The 20,556-nt window shown below is 56.2% G+C and overlaps 1 protein-coding gene across 5 annotated transcripts in view; it reads left to right on the top strand.

Annotated features, from left to right (window-relative positions):
* The first annotated feature begins 5,944 nt into the window (after window positions 1-5,944).
* Window positions 5,945-20,556, top strand: part of JADE2 (jade family PHD finger 2) — a 49,328-nt gene continuing 34,716 nt past the window's right edge. Inside the window, exons 1-5 of one of the 5 annotated variants that reach the window (XM_045819289.1) lie at window positions 5,945-6,037; window positions 7,365-7,570; window positions 11,336-11,519; window positions 16,047-16,104; window positions 18,036-18,124. In XM_045819289.1, the coding sequence (XP_045675245.1) occupies window positions 16,047-16,104; window positions 18,036-18,124 (147 nt within the window). In that variant the 5' untranslated portion in view covers window positions 5,945-6,037; window positions 7,365-7,570; window positions 11,336-11,519. Of the gene's footprint in view, window positions 6,038-7,255; window positions 7,571-7,747; window positions 7,895-11,335; window positions 11,520-16,046; window positions 16,105-18,035; window positions 18,125-20,556 lie in introns of those variants that run through there. The other 4 variants (XM_045819271.1, XM_045819279.1, XM_045819307.1 and 1 more) reach the window with 4 other exon arrangements.

The raw sequence follows: 20,556 nt of genomic DNA, 5'->3' as shown, positions 1-20,556 counted from the left end.
GGGAAGGGAAGGAGAGAGGGAGAGAAACATCAATGTGTGGTTATGTCTTGCACATCCCCTACTGGGGACCTGGCCCACAACCCGGGCATATGCCCTGACTGGGAATCAAACTAGCAACCCTTTGGTTTGCAGGCTGGTGCTCAGTCCACTGAGCCACACCAGCCAGGGAAAGAACAACTATTGTTAAATGAGCAATTACTGAGTGCAGGCCAATGATGTACTATGTGGATAAGCTCTCAGTCTTTTACAGAGTGTGGTTCAAGGCCAAAGGCATCAAGCATGACCAGGTGCTTGTTAAAAAATGTATATTCCTGGGTCCTGCTCCAGACCTGCTCATCGAGAATATTTGGAGGTTTGGCTCAGAAATTTGCTTTTGTTGTTGTTGTTGTTTTAAAGATTTTGTTTATTTATTTTAGAGGGAGGGGAAGAGAGGGAGAGAAACATCAACGTGTGGTTGCCTTTCATGCGCCCCCAAATGGGGACCTGGCCCGCAACCCAGGCCTGTGCCCTGCCTGGGAATCGAACCAGCGACCCTTTGGTTCACAGGCCAGCACTCAGTCCACTGAGCCACACCAGCCAGGGCAGAAATTTGCATTTCTAACACACATCCCAGGCACACTGAAGTTTGGAAATTATTTCATCCTCAGTTTACAGAGGAAAATATACCACAGGTTTACTGACTTGCAAATTTACAGAGCTGGTAAACGGTGGAGATAGGACTCAGACTCAAAACCCAAAACTGCCCAGTACCGGATCCATGGTTTTGTGGGGGTTCTTAAAGATTTTTATTTATTTATTTTTAGAGCAAGGGGAAGGGAGGGAGAAAGAGAGGGAGAGAAACATCAGTGTGTGAGAGATGTTTCCATCAGTTGCCTCTCACCATGCCCCCAGCTAAGGACCTGGCCTGAACCCAGGCATGTGCCCTGACTGGGAACTGAACCAGCCACCTTGTGGTTCGCAGGCTGGTGCTCAGTCCACTGAGCCACAGCAGCCAGGGCTGGATCCACAGTTTTAACCACATTGTCTCTGACAATGGAAAAACTGATGCCAGGGCTGACTGTATATTTGTGTGAATCTCACGTGTCCACCAAGTTTGCTATATTGTGAACTCTTGTGAACTCTTGGAAAGCAGCAAATGTGTTTCATCTCAGTATCTCTAGCATCCGTCACCACGCCTAGCACCTAGAAGATCCTCAACACAAATCATGTGAATGGAATTTCTACCAATACATGATTACCTGTCTCTATTAACATAAACACACAGAGGACATCTCATTTTCAGGTAGACTCTTGGAACAGGCTGTGACACTGTCAACCTCCCTCCTTTCTCTCGAACCCACTCGGTCAGGCTTGTGATCACATCACTCCATCGACAAGGCTGCTGTCAGCACCACCAGTGACCTCAGCCTGGCCGAACCTGATGATCCGCTGTCAGCTCTTACCTCACCTGACCCCTTGGCAGTGTGGGACACAGCGCTTTCCCTTTTCCTGAAATTCCCTTCACCTGGCTTCCAGCACATTCGTCCCATCTCTCTGGATGCTGCTGCTTCTTTTTTTATCTCCCCCATCCCCCAATTTTCTTACTGTGGTAAAATATGCAGAACATAAAGTTTATTGTTGTAACTATTTTGAAGTGTGCAGTTGCACAGCATTAAGCACACTCACACTGCTGTGCAGCCATCACCCCCCCCCCCCCGAACTCTCTCATCTGGCAAAACTGAGACCCTCTCCATGGAGCAGTAACTCCCCATCACCCCCCGCCCCCAGTCCCTGGCAACCGCCACTCTACTTTCTGCCTCTACGAATGTCACCACCCTAGATAGCTCATACAAGAGGGATCGTACGGTATTTGTCTTTTCGGGACTGACATTTCACTTAGCACGGGGACCTCGAGGCTCCTCAGTGCTGTGGCATACTGCAGCGTTTCCTTCCCTTTCAAAGATGAATCACACCCCACTGTATGTATCTACCACATGCGGCTCGTCCGTTTGTCCGTCAGTGCACGCCTGCATTGCTTCCAAGTTTTAGCTGTTGTGAACGATGTTGCTGAGGACACGAGTGTGGAGATACGTCTTCAAGACTCTGCTTCCAATTTGGGGGGAATGCACCCAGACATGGAATTGCTGGGAGATATGGTTATCCTGTTTTTTAATTTTTTGAGGAATGGCTGTTTTACTTTACATTCCCACCCACAATGCACAAGGGTTCTAATTTCTCCACACCCTCACCGATACTTGTTTTGTCTGTTTGTTTTTTCGCAGTAGCCATCCTGGTGAGTGTGAGGTGGTACCTCACCGTAGTGTTGATTTGCATCTCCCTGTGATTAGTGATGTCGAGCATCTTTTTTTGTGTGCTTATTGGCCGTTCGTATCTCTTCTCTGGAGGGATGTCGGAATACTTGTTTTTCAACAGCATCACACTGATTCCTCCTCCCCTGGCAGTGCCCAAGGGCACCATCCTTGGACCTTGGACCGCTTCCCTTTCTCCTCTCACATCCTCAGTGACCTTAGACAGCCGTGTATCTTTAAGTCGCATCCCCGCTGACCGCTCTCAAATGATACCTCCAGTCCAGACCTGGCCCCTGAGCTGAGGCTGCTGTTTCCAGCCGCCTACAGGACGGCTGCCCTTAGATGTCTAACAGGCATCTTGAGCTTACCACGTCCAACACCAAGCTCCTAATCTCCTTCCCCAAAACCCTGCTTCTTCCACAATTTCCCCATCGCAGTGCATGACAGCTCCATCTTTCCATTGGCCCAGGCACAACTCTTGTCCTCATCCTTGACTTCTGGTTTTCTCACACCCCATCAACAAACCCTATCAGAGCTATCCTCGGAATGCACGCAGGAGCTGACCACTGGCGCTGCTACCACTGTGGTCCGAGTTAATGTCACATCTTACCTGGCTCATTTCAGTGACTGCTCACTGGTCGTCTTGCTTCAGCCCGTTCCCCCATCTCGCACCAGAGTAACCGTAAACTCCAGCGACAGATCACACCATGCTTCTGCTCAAAACTCTCCATATTACTCCTCGCAAAAGCCTAATTTCTAATCATTGGGCTGATAATGCCTTATACAACTCTTCCTTGTACAGGCACATATGAAGGACCTTCTTGCCTCAGGGCCTTTGCACCTGCTGGTCTCTGTAGACACAGGGGCTCTGAGCCTCTCGTTGTGCGCCGTGGGCCCCGTGGTAGTCCGGGGTGTTTATGGGCTCCTTCTGAGTATAATGTCATCAAACCCATAAAAATGACATATAAATAATAAAGGAAACGAATGATATTGAAACACAACTCTCAAAATATTTTAAAATGTATAATTAGCAATATATGTTTCTTATTAACATTAAATTACAAGAGCTAGCAGCACTTTGAAGCAGTGAGGAGTATAATGATATTTTAAGATATTTTCAACAACTGTAATGTGACATGACAATATCTGTGATTTCTGCTAGCAACAATGTCACAGGTGTTACTAACATCCCTGTGATTTGCGGTCTGCATTTATAATCGAAGAACATGCTGAATTTTCACTAGTGAAAATATTTTTTTCCCTTCTAAGATCACCACCCCCTGCATTCTATCCACAGATCCCTGGAGGGGGGGTGTGTGGACTCCAGGTTGAGAACCTGGGCTTAGGATGCTCTTCCCCCATCAGCCTTCACAGCTCACCCTTCATTCACGTCCTTTACTCAAAAGCCACCTTCCCGGTGAACTCTTCCCCGAGGACTGTATTGAAATCGCATCCCCACAATCCCTCATCGCCCTTTCCCACTTAATTTTTCTCCATAGCAATTATCCCCAAATATAATATATTTTTTTACTTTCTAAAAAAATGTGTAGCTCCCTGCACTAGAAAGTGGACTGCATGAGAGTGGGCACTTTCGTGTGGTACCTGTGTGCCGTGTCCCCAGCACACAAATGACCCTGGGCACACTGGAAGCGCTCAATAAATATTTGTTGAAAAAAAAAAGACTGATTATATCTCTAAGAACTCTATGCTTTCCATTTTTTTTCTGTGAAAAGTTAATGATTTGTGAGACTTTTAATAAACATTAAAGAGTTATAATTAGCTTTACAGTTATCATTCTGTTAACATTTCCAAGGTTAACCTTAAACAGTAGCAGAGAGCTGTAGAAAGCCAAGGATTTTGATGGAGCTTCCAGTCCTAAACAAGAAGTATCTTCCAAGGACTTTTTAGGGGACATGGGTCATACCCAAACGTAGGGAAGCACCTCAGAAGCAAAGTGCTGCCCATAAAATTCTTTCTTACCTATACAGCAACCAGGCTCCCCTCCACAATCAATCCAACGATACGGATACTTTTTATTTCTGGCAGTGTGGTAAAATGGAAAACACCTGGGTTTCAAGGTCAGTTGGGCTAGGTGCCAATTTTGTACCACTGGCTAGCTGTGTGACTGGGGGTAAGTTACCACACTGCTCTGAATAGTAAGAGGGTGAAATGGGACGACTTGCACAGGGCACAGCCAGAGCAGGCGCTCTTCAAATGGCGTTCCCTCCCGCTCCCATCTCTCTAGGACACCTTTTCACTGCTTGCCAGGATTTGTGGGATCCTGATGGCTAAGAGGAGCCTGTCCAGTCTGCTCCTTGCATGTAAACGCCCTGCAACTAGCCCTAACCAGAGTGGTGTCCTTGGACTGCACCCCCTAAACTGGTACCCTCATTCCCATCTCAGATGTGTGGCTGAGGCTGATGTCCGGACCATGACCAAGAAGCCCACCATCTGTCAGTTTCTTCTCCCACATTTTCCTTTTGCCCACACTGGGAGATCTTGTGTTTGTTCTCAGAGACAGCGAGACAGAAATCACTGACCTCCAGGTTTCCAAGGTAAAGAGCTTGCACATTCTCTCCTCCAAAATGTGGGCACTGGGGAAGGTGCTAATGTGCACTGTGCACCCTGAGCTGGGCCTTGTTTTACACATATAGCATGCATGTGTACATGTGGTACATACATGTATGCACACGTACATGGCCTGGGGAACCCAGCCACCACTCCGTTCCACAGACGAGGAAAAAGGGAGCCAGAGAGGAATTTACTACTGATGTCCACATCAGCAGCTGCTGAACTGAAGGGTCAGGATTAGAACCCAAGTATTTAACCATTTTGTTACTTGGTCAATGCCTGCCACCTCTGTCTCTAGCCACTGAGCTTGGGGCTGGGCAGATCCTGCCAACTAGCTACAGAGAGCAAGAGTGAGGTCTACCCCAGAGGTGATGCTCAGCCCCTCCCTCTTGCCAGACAAGCCTTCCCAGACTTTGTGAGTGAAGGCCAGGGAAATGTTGCACTGACATCCTTTGAGCTTCTGTTTCTTTCTTGTTGCAAAAAGTGCTATTTCAGACCCATCATGCCCCTCTTTGTTGTGTAGACAATCAACCCCTCAGAAGATGTGTGCTATTCTGAGTTTATTATTAGATTTATTTCTCCTATAAGCAAATGTGTTCACGACATCAGGAATCTTCTTAATTGTGACATAAATGTCACCTTATGTAAATGGAATATTTACCTTCCCATGAAAGGGGGTGGAGGGCAATGAAAGAATAAACAACCTTCAGTCTTGGAGAGGGGAGGTGGTTGCTGGCCCAGTTCATAACTCAGCCAATGTGCTTTCAGAGTCAAAGGTGAGCTGAAAAAATTATTGGATAATCTTTGAGGGCTGCCAAAAGGTAAGGGGAAGAAAAAGTTGGCAATGACACCTGGGGACGTTGGGCTAGGCTCCCAGGTCTCCCCCACCCCCAAACCCCACCTGAGGCCAGACCACCTCCTGCCCAGCTGGGAGCATCCAGACAAGGCTGCAGTTGCCTCTCACACCTCCCCATCCAGGAGGCCAGCCCTGCTCCTTCCTCGAGAGAAGGTGAGCGCGGCGGGCACAACGGGTTGAGTGGGTGTGGCCCGCGGCTCCGGGAACAGACCCAAGGTCCCGCCACCGCCCGCGAGCCGCCCCACAGTCCGCCTGCTGGGCGAGCGCAAGCTCTTCTTCCAGAAACTGCAAGGATCTGAGCGTACTGTTTGTGCACCACAAGGTCAAGTCGGGAAGTGGAGCTGGAGGAGGAGGGGCGAGGAGGCAAAGGGTGGGGAAGAGGGGCGCCCCGCTTCCTCGCCTAATGCCAGCCTTTGGAAGTTGCCCCTCGGTTTTTAACCCTTTAGGGGGAGTGGGAAGGACAACCAAGGGGGAAGCTCCTCTGGGGCCAGGACGTGCAGCCAGCCAGCCAGCCACCCACCCATCACTGCGTTCCCCACCCCCCGGAAATGCGGGGCAGAGCTGGGTGCCAGGAGGCACCCGGGCGGGAGGAGGGGGCGACGAACCCGAGGGGGACCCTCCCCATGGACTGCCCCTCCTTTTTCGAGGTCGCCCACAATTTCGAGTTTCCCTTGCCCGAGATGTTAGTTTCCAGCTGCTTGAGGGGAGGGGGGAGGGCCGCGCCCCCCTCCCCCAGACTCGCGCGCGCCCCTCCCCTCCGCTCCTGCCAGCACTTTCTTCTCACTTCTGGCGCTGTAAAACGCCACGCGATTTATTCGATTCCCATTTTTAAACCAGCGATTCAGGAGCAGGGCCTAGGGCGAGGGTCTTCCAGCGCTGGAGCTCCGGGAGGCGGGTGCTCAGTGCAAACCTCGTTCCCTCCGCGAGTGTCGCCTTCAGGCTATTTGCAAAGAAACGTCTTTTTGACGCAGGGAAAAAATGGCAAATTTTAAGTACGTCATTAATATGGCGCCAAAAGATTTTTTTAAGTATAAGCTTGCTTTTTTTTTTTTTTTAAGGTTGCGGGGGGCGCCGCCCGGGTCTGAGGCGAGAAGGGGGCGGGGTGTGAGCAGAAAGTGTGAGTGAGAGAGTGGAGGGGCGGGGTATGTGTGTGAGTGTGTGAAGTGTGAGCAGACCTGATGGGACTTGCACGGGCTCAGCCGCCGCTCGGGCCCGGCCCTGGGGACAGGGCGGGCTGGGGGCGCCCCAGAGCCCGTGGGAAGTCCGGGCTCGAGGTGCAGGCAAGCGAGCGGCCCGGCAGGGCACCCTCCCTCCCGAGGCCTGCAACGCTACCTGGACCCGCTGTTGAAGCCAAACAACTGGGCGCAGGGAGGGGGGGGGGGGCGGGCGACGGGGGTTGTCAGGAGTGGAGATCCGACTGAATAAGAAAAAAGTGGCTACTCCCCCTCCCTTGCTCCTCCCGCCTGCCCCCACCCCCACCCCAACACATTTTTTTTCTAAAGAGATCACAAGGAAGTCTTGGTTTAAAAAGAAACAGAAACATACACAGGGGTTTGGTGAATGGTGCCGACCGCGGCCATCGCAGTTGGAGGCTATTTGGGGGGGGAGGGTGAGTAGCGTCCATGGAGTTACTTTGCGCCCACTCCTAGGTGGCAAGGGCTTGGGTCCCGTGGGCTGAACCGTCCCCGGCAGGGGTGCGGGAGCGGGGACGCCGCGACCCCGGATGGATGCGCGCCCCCCGCCCGTCCGCACCGGCCCCAGGAGCTCCGGATTTCGGGAGCATCCTTCCCGCGCCGGCCCCTGCCGCGGCGCGTAGCCGAGGGCAGCGCCCCTCGGAAGGGCACCACGGAGCAAGGTAAGATCCATCCCCCGGCTATGGGCCCTGCGCATCTCCACAGCGTTATTTTGTGTTTTTGCAACAGATCTGCCAGCGCTCCTCGCTCGCTCGCTCTCTCTCTCTCTCTCTCTCTCTCGCGCGCGCTCGCTCGCTCTCTCTCTCTCTCTAGCTCGCTCGCTCCCTCTCTCTCCTGCTGGCTGCCTGTTCTAGGAAGCCAGCGCGCGGGGGGAGGGGGGATGCACAGCACAGGAGAGAGAGATTGCGCATGTTGGTCAGTCGTGTTTTAAAGAGTACATTGCGGGGAGGCTGAGAGGGGCGCATGCAACAACAACTTTTAGAAGGGTGAGTTTGGCGACCTTCTTTATTAATGACTGCGGCAAAGCGCCCCCGGGCCGGCAAGGGGGCGCGGGCGGGCGGGGGCGCGCCGGGGCTGCAACTTGCCCCGCGGCTCCAGCCGGGCCGAGGGGCTGCGGCGGGAGACCAGTGCTGAGGGGAGGTCGCGCGGCCGGGGACCAGGGTTTGGAGGAACCAGAGCCAACTGCCCTCCTGTCGCCCCGAGTTTCATTTTGTTGATACGCAGCACGTCCGGGCGCCGAACCGGGCTGAGCCGGTGCACATGACCCGCGCTGGGCTCACGTGCAGCCGGCCGGGTCCCAGACACCTTCCGGGGGCCACCGCCTCCGCCCTGTCGCCCCCTCTCTGGGCTGGGTGCACGCGGGCGCTGCACGCGGGGGCAGCATGCTCAGCTCCCGGGCGCGGAGGCTCTGCACAAATTAAACAGTTTTTTGTAGGGGTGGGGGACGCCCTTTCCAGGTAAGTATGTAGGGTGTGCAGCCCCGGCCCGGGGGATGCGGGCTGGGTCAGGGGCAGCTCCCCCCTCCGGGGCTGCGCGGGAGTCCAGCGGGGGAGAAGCGCTGGGAGAGTGGAAATGTACCCGCGGCGGCCGGAGCGGCGGGTGCGCGCCCGCGGGGCGACGGCAGGGGGCGTGGCCCTTGTTTACCTTCTCCCAACTCAGCCGGTTCGCGTCCCGCTCCGGGGATGGTTCTGCAGTCCCTGGCCCTCCGCCTCCGCCCCTGCGCCCTGGGTGGTACCGGGAAGACGTAGGCAAGTGGCAGCCCCAGCCTGGACTTAACACACCCGACCCCCAAATGAGTGACACTGCAGCCCCCGCCCCCCACCAAGCACCGCTGCAGTCCCTCTCCCGGATCCCCGGCCCGGCCCCGCCCCCGGCAGTGGCATCTTCCCGGCCTCACCTCCTTCCTCTCTTCCTCTCCCTCCCTCCTTCCCACCCACTCGCCTGCGCCTGCGGAGCGGCTCCCGCCCGCCTCCTCCCGCTTGTGTGCAGACTTGTGGCTCCCTCCGGTCCCTTCCCGCCCATCCTGGGCCCTAACACACCCTCTTCTCCAGGCCAAGGGATGAGAGGGGGTCAGCCTGACAATTAGTAGCTGTTCTGTCTGAAGATGGGGATGTCTGTGAGGCAGGCAGGAAGGCTTCAGGGTACCTTCCAGAGGCCCAGAACACCCCCCACCCCAAACACACACCCAGTTCCCTATCATACACAGCTGTCCGCCTCCCAAGGGGCGCGGGGCCCTTACCCGCTTTACCTAAACCCCTTCCCCTGCCCCAGGCGTCCAGTCCACCTCCCGGCGCTGCCCTCGGCCCCAACCGCCTCTTGCCCTTCCTTGGCCTGGGCCGGAGCCCCCCGCAGCCACCTCCGGCTCCTCCTCCCGGCTCCCGCGGTCGGAATCACGCCGGCGCGCCTCCAGCCTGCCGTCCCGAGGACTTCCTCCAGGGGCAGGCTAGAGGCGCATGCCATCCTTCCCCCCGCCCCCTCTTCCAGCCTCTGCCACCCGCCGGGGCAGTTGACTTTTCTTTTTCTTTTTTCTTTCTTTTTTTTTTTTCTTACTGTCTTCGCTGCAAGTCTGGTGCCCCGGGCTGGTGGGGGCGGGAAGGGCCATGTTTCCCTTTGCCCGGTGCCAAGGGCACGCTGCAGCCGGAAACTCTGTTCTCTGCAGATTTCCAAACCTTGCCCCTGCACTCAGCACACCCCCTCCCCAACCCCTTCTCGTGTGCAGGATTCTGAGACAGAGTTTCTCACCCAGAGGCTGAAACTCTGCAGGGGGGTCATCAGGGGGCATCATATTTGCACTCAGCATTGCGGAAGGGGGTGGGGAAGCGCTGAGTAGGTGTCCCTGGCTTCCCCTCTTACCTTTGCTGAAAGGGGAGGATCCCTGACCTTTGAGCCCAGGCAAGCTGTCAGGAGGCCCCCTTCGCGGTTCTGCTTGCAAACTGAGTCCCGGGCCCCGGTGGTGGTAGGGCCACCTGGCCCCTCTTCCCAGGGTGGCATTAACTCCCTGCACTGGTAAAATTCCCAGTAGGACATTTGGCAAAAGGACCTGACAGGGAGCTGCCAACCAGGGCTGGCCCTGTTTCCTGGGTTCTCAGGGTGCTGGCTTCTCCCCTACCCTGACTTCCTCTCTCACCTCAGGGCCCCAAGTGAACACACCATCCATCCCTCCTGTCCCATCTTCCTGGGGCAGGTTGGGACCCGCCAGCAGAGGAGGGAAATAACAACAGAATAACTGTAAGGGGAAGGAATGAGTAATGAAGCCTACCCAGGCAAGGAGGAGGGCTTTCATGTTTAAGAGATGCTATTTGCTTTTTAGGTCACAGGCTGCAAAAACAGGCTTTGATCCGAAGTGGGCGAATAATTTATTGAGAAAGTTTGCATGGTAGAAAAAAAGGGCTGTTTGTTTGATCTGGAGCCCTCTTAGTTGTCCGAAGTGCTGTTGGCCGTTGTTTAGAGTGGAAAAGCATTTGGTTCCACAGCAAATGCCTCGCAGAGGGAAGTCCTCGCCCCAGGCAGCAAGCAGGACTTGCAGGGAATGTTGGATGTGAAACTGTTTGGCCAAGGGTCTCCCCAGCACTTTTGGAGATGAAGTGTTTAAGGATAAAGTTGTTTGGGCTTGAGATGCAGCAAATGTTTCCAGAGCGTTTCCCATCCAACAGGCTTTTCCTTTCCCTAAATTGCCTGGCTGAACAGCCAGTAACACTGATCCAAGGGCCTGTCAGAAATCTCACTTAGCTTTTATGACAGGTGAGGTAGGATGGCTGGTCCCCAGGCCCCAGGCTCAACCCGGAGTGGAGGTCAGGCCTTTGACACTTTTGACACCAACTTCCACATCCTGGAGGTTGGGGGTAGGGTGTTCTGGTTAACTGATGTTCCAGTTACCAGGGCAATGGCTGTCTTATGCCCGAGACCCAGGTCGGAGGCCTCCACTCCAAATTCGCCCCAGTTCATGCAGCAGGCTCCCAGTGGGCCTCACGCTTCTCCCTTTAGGTTCTCTGAGGGAGGGCCAGGTCAGAGCTGTGAGGAGGGGGGTACAGCTCGCTTTCCCTGCTCTCTACCTAGGACCCTTCCCGAGTGGCTCAAAGCTGAGGACTCCAGGAGGGTTCTCAGACAATCCAGGAGAGCCTGGAGTAGCGGCCGCACTCAGGAAGGGTCATCCTGTGCACGGTCGCCCAGTGGGATGGGGTACCCCATCTGGGATCAGACCGCTTAGCTTTGAACACTGGCTGTGCAGTCACCAGCATGCCAGTTAATCTGTGCCTCAGTTTCTTCATCTGCAGATAGGGTTAATAACAGTACCTACCATAAAGAAGACTAAACCCAAAGCCAGGCATGTGGTAAGCGCTTGATTAGTATTAGTCATTCTAACTACTATTATTAATGACCTGGAGAGGGTCCAAATGCAGCTTTGACCTTTGATCTCTCCCCTTTAGGCTTGGCCGAAGAGCCAACCCCCTTCTCTGAAGAAGGGGTCAGAAGGACCCTGCAGTTGCCAGTGGGCAGCCATCTGTGGGAGCAAGCGGACTGAGCTCTGCCCTCTCTGAGGTGGAGAGTAGGGTGAGAGGTGCCGAAGGACAAAGTAGACAAAGCCCCTTTCACTCTCCCAGGATCCCCTTGGTATGTCCCCAGAACTGGGCCTGGAGGGCGGGCGCGGGCCGCATGCTCCAGGGGAGCTGGGTGCACTGTGGGACACTTGGAACTGCAGGTGGGCGATGATGGGTGTCGGAGGAGAGGTCGGGCTCCCCTGTGCCCAGAGAAGCAAGTGTGAGGGTCTGTGTGTACACAATCATTTCTGCAGCAGCAGTTACTGCCCCCGAGAAGGCATTAACGTTAATGAGAGATAGGAAGGAGCGGGGCCCTGACCCCGGTTTAAAGCCGTTTAAGACTAGCAGTTCTTGTTTTCTGAATGTCTGGCCTTCCCGACACAAGGAGGCTCTGAGGACAGGTTTTCCAGCCGAAATATCATTAAATTGTATTAGCATCTTATTACACACACGCCTTAGTGGTCTGCCTCAGACAGGGAGAGTTTTTGTTTCTCTTTGAAAGATTGTGTCTGGAATGGTAAATTGCCTGCCTGAGAGCCTCCCCCACTCCCCTTTTTTGAAGGAGGAAGACGAAATCCTGCTGTGTGTGGTGGCGGTCAGGGCAGGCCTGGTGGCCCCCAGAGAGGAGCGGCCGGAGGCCAGGTTGGGGTGTTTTAACTGCCCGGGGAGCGGCTGCAGTAGCAAGCCTGAAAGGCCCACTGTTCCCAGGGTCAGCTGGAAGGGCGTTAATGGAGGCCCAGGGTGTTTATTTGAGTTTATTTGCAGAGAGGTCTTTAAAGGGGGCTGGCACTGGGCATTGGTGTTTCAAGTCCAGACCCGGGGCCCCCACTAAGACCAGTGACCAGGGCTGCCAAGAAAACATCTGCCACCAAATTGCTGCCCCATTACTGAGTTGGCACTGATCGTTAGCCAAGAGCCCGACCAAATAAAGAGCCCTGGAAAATGTGTGAGGTTAGGATAGGGAAGAGGGCTGTGAAAACAGGGCGAAATCCCGGGCCGGGGTGTTTGTTCCTGCGAGCTCCAGGCAGGCCCGCTGGGCTGTGTGGTCCCTGCACTTCTAGAGGGAGGGGATGAGAATATCCTTGGCACTCTGCATGCATCGAGCCCCTGTCCCGTGCTGGGTGCCGTGCGAGGAGGGCTCACTCTCGTGGACCGTCCGTTCAGGAGGAGGAGGAGGTTTAACAAGTAGCTCAGCAAACAAACTGGGTGGGTGCCCCAAAGACGCCGAATAACAGGCACTCTGCGTAGAGCCCGTGACATTTCAGCGGAAGCCTGAGAAATGGAAAGTCGGACATATCCTGGCTGCTGAGACCATTACAGGCAGAGGGCACACGGGCTGTGTAGGGGTCCCAGCGTGCACTTGTGAAGGTTAGGGGCGGTCTCGGGGTCAGGAGCTTAAGTGGTACCCTTTGGTCAGCAGAAAGCCTTTGAACGGTTTTAAGTAGGGGCATCACATGGTCCGATTTATACTTTTTGAAGATCGTTCTGGCTGCTGCATGGGTCCTGGATCGTGAGGGAGCAATAGTAGAAGCTGGGAGGTCAATGAGGAGTCTAGGCAGCAGATAAGAGGGCTTGGACCCGCTTCTTGGCAGGAGAAGTGGGGGCAGGTGGGTGGGTTCACGGTGTGTCTGCAGGGAGAGCCCGCCGGCCTGGCCAGGTGGTGACTATGGGGTAGGGGATGCACAGAGAGGCTGTGGGGGTGCTGCTGCTTTGGGGTGACCTTTTGACACCCACACTCCCAAAGGAGAGCTTCCTATCTGTGTCTCCGTGCTGGGGACAGTGTGGGAGGTGCAAACGGAAGGAAAGGGAGCTTTCCTTCCTTGAGTCTCCCTTGTAGGTGAGAGGAACGTGCCTTGTGACACACCTCCTGGAGCAGACCTGGCTTGGGGAGAACTTGGAGAGACCAGTGGAGAGGGATAACCCAGAGGCCAAGGTCAAGTCTCAATATCCCCAGCCCCCACCCGTATTTGCAGTCTCAGACTTCTGCTTTGGTGAAGGAGCCCTCCCTGTTCCCCTTGCTAGAATGGATGGTGGGAGGTTCATGGGGCAAAAGGCTGTCCCGCAGAGGGGCCCAGGCCTCCTCTGGGGCTTCATTAGCCACCGACTGCGGAGGCTCACCTGAGGCAGGGAGGCCTTTGGAACAGACTTGGTTCAAAAGCAAGAAGCTTCACTCACCGACAGTGACTTTCTTCTGAAGCCTAGTTATTGTTTCAATCAGGCCACTACCAGATCTGCGCCCTTAATAACTCCGGCCCAGGAGGACTCTGGGCTGTGTGACAGAGGGCAGGGTGGACGGGCACTGGCCGAGGGTGGGGTGCAGGTCTGCACCCTGGCAGGTCCTGGGCAGCAGGACACAGCATTACGGGAAGAGTGCTGGCCATCAGAAGTCCTCGTCTAGAGGACCTGCCCTACTATGCAGCGTGCTGCTGCCTCTGAGGAGCCCCCCAGGTGGGCACCGGTAGGAGGTCTCTACTTGGCCCAGGGCCGCCGTGGTATTCATAACCGACACCTATGTGGAGAGCCAACCACTGTGCTCAGGGCTTTCTGCTGCTCTCATTGACTCTCACCAGCTGATTCTGGCCCAGAGATGTGTTTAGTTTGGCCCTCTCCAAGTGTTTTTAAAGTTCTGAATCAGTTGCCAACATTTTAAGTTCAGGAGATTTATGTAAAAATCCAGATCCAGTGTGTGTCCTCGGGGAGGTATGCCTTTCCCGTGGTCTCTGGTCTGGTGAGGGGTGGTGGCTTGTATGCTATGTGAGAGCCAGGCTTGGAAGTGCCCTCTTTGCTAGAAATGAAGAGAAACGCAATTCCTGGACAGCCCGCTGCAGGGGAAAGCGGGTGGGTGCATTGGTAGCGCCTCTCCCTGACTCCTGCCTGACCAGTAGTGTAGACAAGGTGTAGGTTAGAGTCAGGGATTTGTGTAAACTCATTCTCAGACCCCAGAGGACATCGAGGACAGGTGGCTGTGGGTGGTAGGGCATCACTGCCTGCCTGCGCTCCGCTGCACGGAGGCAAGGAGAGGAATAGAGGGCAAGAGCGGGGCCTCTCAAATCAGATTTCTTAAAAGCGCTGCGATCTTGGGCAAGTCACTTCACTTCTTTGCTTTGTTTTCCTTGTCTGCAAAAGGGAAGCAGCCCTCATGCCCACCTGTACCCAGGGTCTGTTCTGGGGGTTTCGTGAGGTCCCCATGTACCACGGTGTCCGCCACCCGGGGCACAGTTGTCCCCACCTCCCAGCCACCTGTGCAGCTCATGCTGCCGGGCATCCCTTCATGCTGCCGGGCATCCCTCCGTACCTGCATCCCTTCTGCAGAGCTCTCATCTTTACCTTCAGAGCAGGGCCACACACAGCCCCAGGGAACCTTCCTGTCATCCCGATCTCGCTGTTGGGTGACGTGGTGGCAGGTTTAGTCCAAGGCAGGTGGGCCTCCCGGTCAGCTCAGAGGTCTGCATGGCTATATGCAGTAGGAGAAGGGGAACCCCAGGCCTGGCACGGACAGACTTGGGGTGTTGGCAGGTAGCAGATAGGATCATAGGCGGGACCAGGAGCCTGATAGGCCCTCGGCTGGGCGGGGCAGTGGGGCTTTTCCCTACTGACACCCGCTCCTTGTCGTTTGCTATGAGCAAGGAGGTGGCCAGGGTTCCAGACTGGAACGGGGTGGAAAGTGCTCTGGGCCTGAGACCCAGGGCAGGTTAACCAGCCACTCGGGGTGCTCCCCTCCGAGAGGGCACAGGAGCAGGCTCAGCCACCCAGGTCTCTGCAGGATTAGAGGAAATAGCGGGGGCGGGGAGGGGGGTGGGGAGGGGGAGCACTACCAGTAGGTGGGAGCTGATGAAGGCAGCTTGATGCGGGCTTTTAGGGATCAGGCCAAGTGGATTCAAATCCAAGTTCAGCCAGTTACTAGCCGGACAAGGCACTGAGCCTCCCCAGTAAACGGAGCTAATAGCTCACAACTCAGCAGGTTGCTAGAGACTGGAGGCAGCTGAGGCAGCGTGGGGAGAGGAGTGAGCTGAGTGTGGGAGAGCTGCCCTTCTTAGCCTGAAGTTAAATACCTCAGTCGCCATACGACTGAGTACTTTTGTACTTTTACCAGGAGAAGGGCCCGGGGGGCAAGCGGGTGCCCAGGACCAGTCACCCCTGGGCCTGGTGTGTCTCAGGGACTCAGTTTGGAGCCTCCCTGTCCCCCCGCTTTTGGGACGTGCCCTTGGTGCTGACTGAGATGGCTTGTCCATAAACGCAGGCAGCATGGTCCTCCTGGAAAAATCCATCTTGTTTCCTCTGCCCTCCCCTCCTTGGCACCCAGCAAGGCACCAGTTGCAGCTTTTGGATGGGGGTGGGTTCTCTGATGGGCCTGGGTTTCCTCGAAAGGAAGCTGGTTCTGGGCAAGTCCCCTCGTCCCAGACTCCTGCTCCTCTGAGGGTCCGGGCTCAGGAGCTGGGAGGTGCAGCCTCCTCTCCCCTCCCTACCCATGGAGATGGGGAGGTGGTGGGGCTGGCCGGGGCAGGGTGAGTGTGGGGAGGCAGGTTTCTGGTGATTTTCAGGGGGATCGAGGGTTTTCCGAGCTGCCTGCGAGTACAATGGGGTCTGCCTTTCGTTACAGATGGAAGAGAAGAGGCGAAAATACTCCATCAGCAGCGACAACTCTGACACCACTGACAGTAAGGCCTGCCATTTGGGGCTCCTCCGGGGAAAGCCCGTGAGCAGTCACCGGGCCCACAGCCCGAATGGGGAGAGGCTGCTGCGGTCTCGGTGGGGAGGGAGGCACCGCACATCGGAGCAGGTCCCTCTGCTCCTGGGAAAGTGCCCACGCCGCCCTGGCCCCCGGGGCCTCGTGGTCCTCTCCGCTCCACTCCCTCTGCCCTGGCGGTCTCAGCCGCACCTGCTTGGCTCTGGTGGGGACAGACCTGCCCCCTCTGGGACTCTGCCTCTGTGGCTCTGGCTCCCAGGGCACGTCCCCTCCCTGTGGCCCCCCTGTCGAGTCGGGGCCCTAGAGGAGGCCTCTGCATGGCCCACAGAAAACCCGTCTCTGTCATAATTCCCTGATAAGTATGGTTACCTAACAACTGGTAAGCTCCTTCTTCAGACAGGTCGAGTCTTGCTCGCTCCTCATCCCCAGCTGGATCTGGCGCGTTGCAGGTGCCCAGAGAGTGTTTGCTGAAGAGATGAGTGAAGGGGTCTGACCTTCACGGGGTCTCTGTGACAGGCTCTCCGAGGTAGGCTAGTGTATGGGCTGAGGGTGTCCTTGGGATGTCTAGGGATAGGGGGACATTGTCGGGGAGAAAATAGGGCTCCCTCTTCTGAGATTTGCGGGAGCAGTATAAGGTGAGAGCTTTTCTCTAGTAGTAGCAGGCAGTTCTTCTCAGCTGCCCCGGGAGCGAGGAGTTCCACACCGCCCTGTGTAGGAGAGACTCGCTGCCAGGAGGACCCGCCCAGCGGTGGGAGCTTGTGGAAGCCCAGGCTGAGGAAGAGGCTGTGTGGCCAGGGAGGCGGGGCCTGGAGCCCCAACTCCCCAGACCTCAGTTTGTTGACATACGTGGTGAGCACCCGGGATTAAGGAGACCGCTGAGGACCCTTAGAGCTCCCAAGATCCACACCTTCCCCCCAAAGGCCTGAAGCAGGTGCACTAGTTTGGCAAGTGTGGTCTCAGTCCCTGCCCCCTGCTCAGGTCTCACTCACTGTCCTCTGGGGACTGTTGGCTCAGCTTGGCTCTGGTGTCAAACCTGGCCAGCCCTTCCTCCCTGTGGCGGGAGATCGCAGCATCCCGCCGTCTGTGGCTGTGACCGCACTGCCTGTGGCCTGGCTCAGCAGAGCCAAGAAGAGCGGCATCCTCTCAACGTCACTGCCTGCAGAGGAACCCGTGAGGGCCGCGCACATGCAAGGGGTGGGCGTCTGGGCCACTGAGCCCTGTAGCCACATTAGATCCGGGCCAGGCTGGTGCACATTCTCTTCTCAGCAGCCCCCCACCACTGCGCCCACCCATGGCTGCTGCCCCTTTGACCCACAGGATGGAGGCCACAGCCCTGTTGTTCAGCGAGGGCCTTAGGCCCTCGGGACAGTAGCTGATGCAGCACTGCGTGCTGAGACTGCAGGCATGATAGCCTCTGCTTCTCACGACCACCCTTCGAAGGCATGCGGTCAGTCTTCTGCCCCCCATTTTATAGAAGAGCACACTGAGGCTCAGAGAAGCTGTTATTTGCCCAGGGTGACAAGCTAGTAGGTGGCTGAGCCAAGGCTCAGGCCTGGTCTGTGGGTCTGCGGCTCCACACTGCCTCTGTCTGTCCACCAGGCATCATACCCAGGAGGAGGCCGAGGATCTGAGAGGGCAAGGGACTTGTCGTGGGTCACACAGGAAGCTAATACTGAGTGCCAGTCACTGCCTTTTATTTCCCTAGCCCCTTCTGGTTGGCAAGCGGAAGGGAGGTTACATCCTCGTGGATCATCGGAGAGGCCCAGGGTGGGGACAGGCCACCAGCTGCTCACAGCGATGCCACCTCCCGCACCTTCAGGGACAGGCTTGCTGGCCTTGGGGATGGGTGGGTGGTGGTCCTGGCCTTCCCGGGGCCCCTAATGGGCTGTGTTCTCTCTGCAGGTCACACTACATCCGCCTCAAGATGCTCCAAACTGCCCAGCAGCACCAAGCCGGGCTGGTCCCGGCAGAACGAGAAGAAGCCCTCGGAGGTGGGTAGCGACCAGGGTCCTAGAGGAAGGTGAAGCAGGGATGGGGAGGCCAAGGAGCCAAGACCTGGGGGGAGCGAGCTTCTCAGATGAGGGGGGGAAGCACTCCTGGCAGAGGGCACGGCCATCGCCGGGCCAGGCCAGTGTGGCTGAATGGAATGAATGGGGGGAGTGTGGTGCCTTGTAAGTTGTAAAGATGTTTCTATTGATCTGAGCAAGAGATGAAGCTTTTCCAGGATCATCAGCAGGGTAATGACATAGTCTGATGTTTTAATGAAAGTTAAGTCCCAGTGGCTGCCGGAGAAGGGTTTCTGGGGACACGGGTGGCAGCAGAAAGGTTTCTGTTGCAGTTGACCAGCAGTTGGACAACAGTGGCTTGGAGCCCAGCGGGGGCCATGGAGTAAGATGCAGTAGGAGTCGGGACACTTTGGAAGCTGATCAAGGGTGATGGGATTGCGGATGAAGGGCGGAAGGATGGATCTTCAGAATCACCCAGTTATCTGCTCCTTATTGGGCCCAGTTCACATGCGTTTGCATTTTAAGCCTTCCTTACTCAGACCTGAGTGGCTTCGGAAGCTGCCGAGCGGTGGGGGTGGGGGTGGGGCTCCTAGAATTCCACCTAGGGCCTCATCGCTCCCTCCTAGGTCTTCAGTGTCTTTCTTTCTTTGGGCACAGAAGAGGCCGAGGGAGCACTGAGTCTCTGAGAAGGTGGGGGTTTTGAATGGGGCCTCTAAGAGAGGCATTGTCTGCAGCCTACATGCAGAGTAGCCAGGCACTGGGCTGGAGGTTTTAGTTTTTTAATCCTTAAAGGTGCCGGCCCAGAGTTCTCAGTCCTGTTATAATGGGGAAACTGAGGTTTCCAAAATTATATAGCCAAGACCTGAAGTTTGGGGGGCCAACAGTGCCCAGGGTGGAAGGCCCTTGGGGGCGGGGGCGAGGTATCTGTATTCTGAGCCTGGGCCCTCCTCTCCCCTCCCTCCACCCCAGGAGGGGTCTTGGTGCGAAGGGTCATTAGCCAGCCTCTGGGAGGGGGAGGGTCTTCCGCAGCAACTTGCATTTGAAAAAGGACTTCCCACCTCCTAGGGTTGGCGGACCCTGGGACTCTTCCTTTGTGGGGAGTGGGGAGCCTTTGAGACCTGATGCCTCCCGCACCCATCCCCCAACCTGCTGTCCTGTTGGCCCGGTGGAGGAGGGGTGGAGATGGAAGGAGGTACCTCTAGGAATGCAGTCAGGACTGGACCGGAAGCTGGGAGGAGGGTTCTGTTCTTGAGGCTTAGTGTCCTCCTGGACTAGCCCCCTGGGAGGACCCCTCTTCCTCCTGCCCCCATCTGGAGACCTGCAGGGGCTCCCCTATTGTTATGGTTGAAACAGTAAAACAATGTCTACCTTTGTGTGCCCTGCTGGTCCTTGGAGGCAGTGGTTGTCATGCCCTTTTTGGAGGAGAAGAAGAATCTGCCCGCTGCTTTCCATGGCTATTCAGGTTGGAGAAAGGCGGAGAAGTTCTGGGGAGCTCCATCCTCCCTCCAGCACCAGTGGGAGGAGGGGCCAGCTGTCCGGGCAGAAATCCCGGGGGCTGGGTTGTCGCTGACACCCAGGACGGGCTGGTGGCGGGGAGGAAACAGGTGTCAATGCAGGTCGAGGAGAAAGAGTGATTTGCATGGGGCTGAAAATTCCCCTGCCTCTCGGGTTTTCCAGCTCAGAGCCTTTGAACCTTTCTCCACCCAAAAATAGATCCAGGCCGTCGTGAGGGTGTTGGTGCTGGCCCTTTCTGGGGGCTGGCTACACGTGGCCCTGCGTTGGAGCACAGGAGGCCCCACCCTCAGGTCCTGGGCTCTGGGAGGGAGGGCCGAGGAAGCCCTCCCCGCCTTGAATGATGGCCAAGGACAAGCTTCCCTCCCACAGAGGCTGGAGAGCAGCCTTCGAGGTTTCCCTCGTCCCCTAAGTGAGGAGGCTGAGCCATCGCCACCATAAATTCCAAGCTATCTCAGGGCGGAGAGGAAACCGTCAATGAAAGCTTCCAAATTATTTGGCTCATGAGAAGGCAGAGATGAAAGCGAGGATTTGGCGGCAGAGAATGTTTGCACTAAATCTCGCTGGGCTGTAACCTTCTCCTTCTGTGACTGGTGTAGAGAGGAGGGCCTTTCCAGTCTGCAGGGCCTGGGGGCTGAGGGCCCTGTCCCCGAGAGAGTGAGAGGCCTGTGGATGGGGTGGCCGTCAGGCTGGTCACGGGGTCTGCTCCCAGTCTGGCCCAAGTTCCCAGCCAAAATGTTTGCAGAGTAATGCAGGTGGTGCAGGACCCCCTCCCTGGTAGCCACATGGTTCACTTCCTCTCTTCACCTCTGAATGGGGAGGGGTGGGCTGTCTGAGGACCACAGTACTCAGCGCAGCAGTGCCACGGCCCACAGTGAAGTCAGCAGCTACGGAAAGGGCTGGGG

This window comes from Phyllostomus hastatus, unplaced genomic scaffold (genome assembly GCF_019186645.2).
Source record: "Phyllostomus hastatus isolate PE091 unplaced genomic scaffold, TTU_PhHast_1.1 phas_contig_150, whole genome shotgun sequence".
Classification (NCBI taxonomy): domain Eukaryota; kingdom Metazoa; phylum Chordata; class Mammalia; order Chiroptera; family Phyllostomidae; genus Phyllostomus; species Phyllostomus hastatus.
Note: the sequence above shows the minus strand (reverse complement) of the source record. Positions and strands in the feature narration are given on the sequence as shown.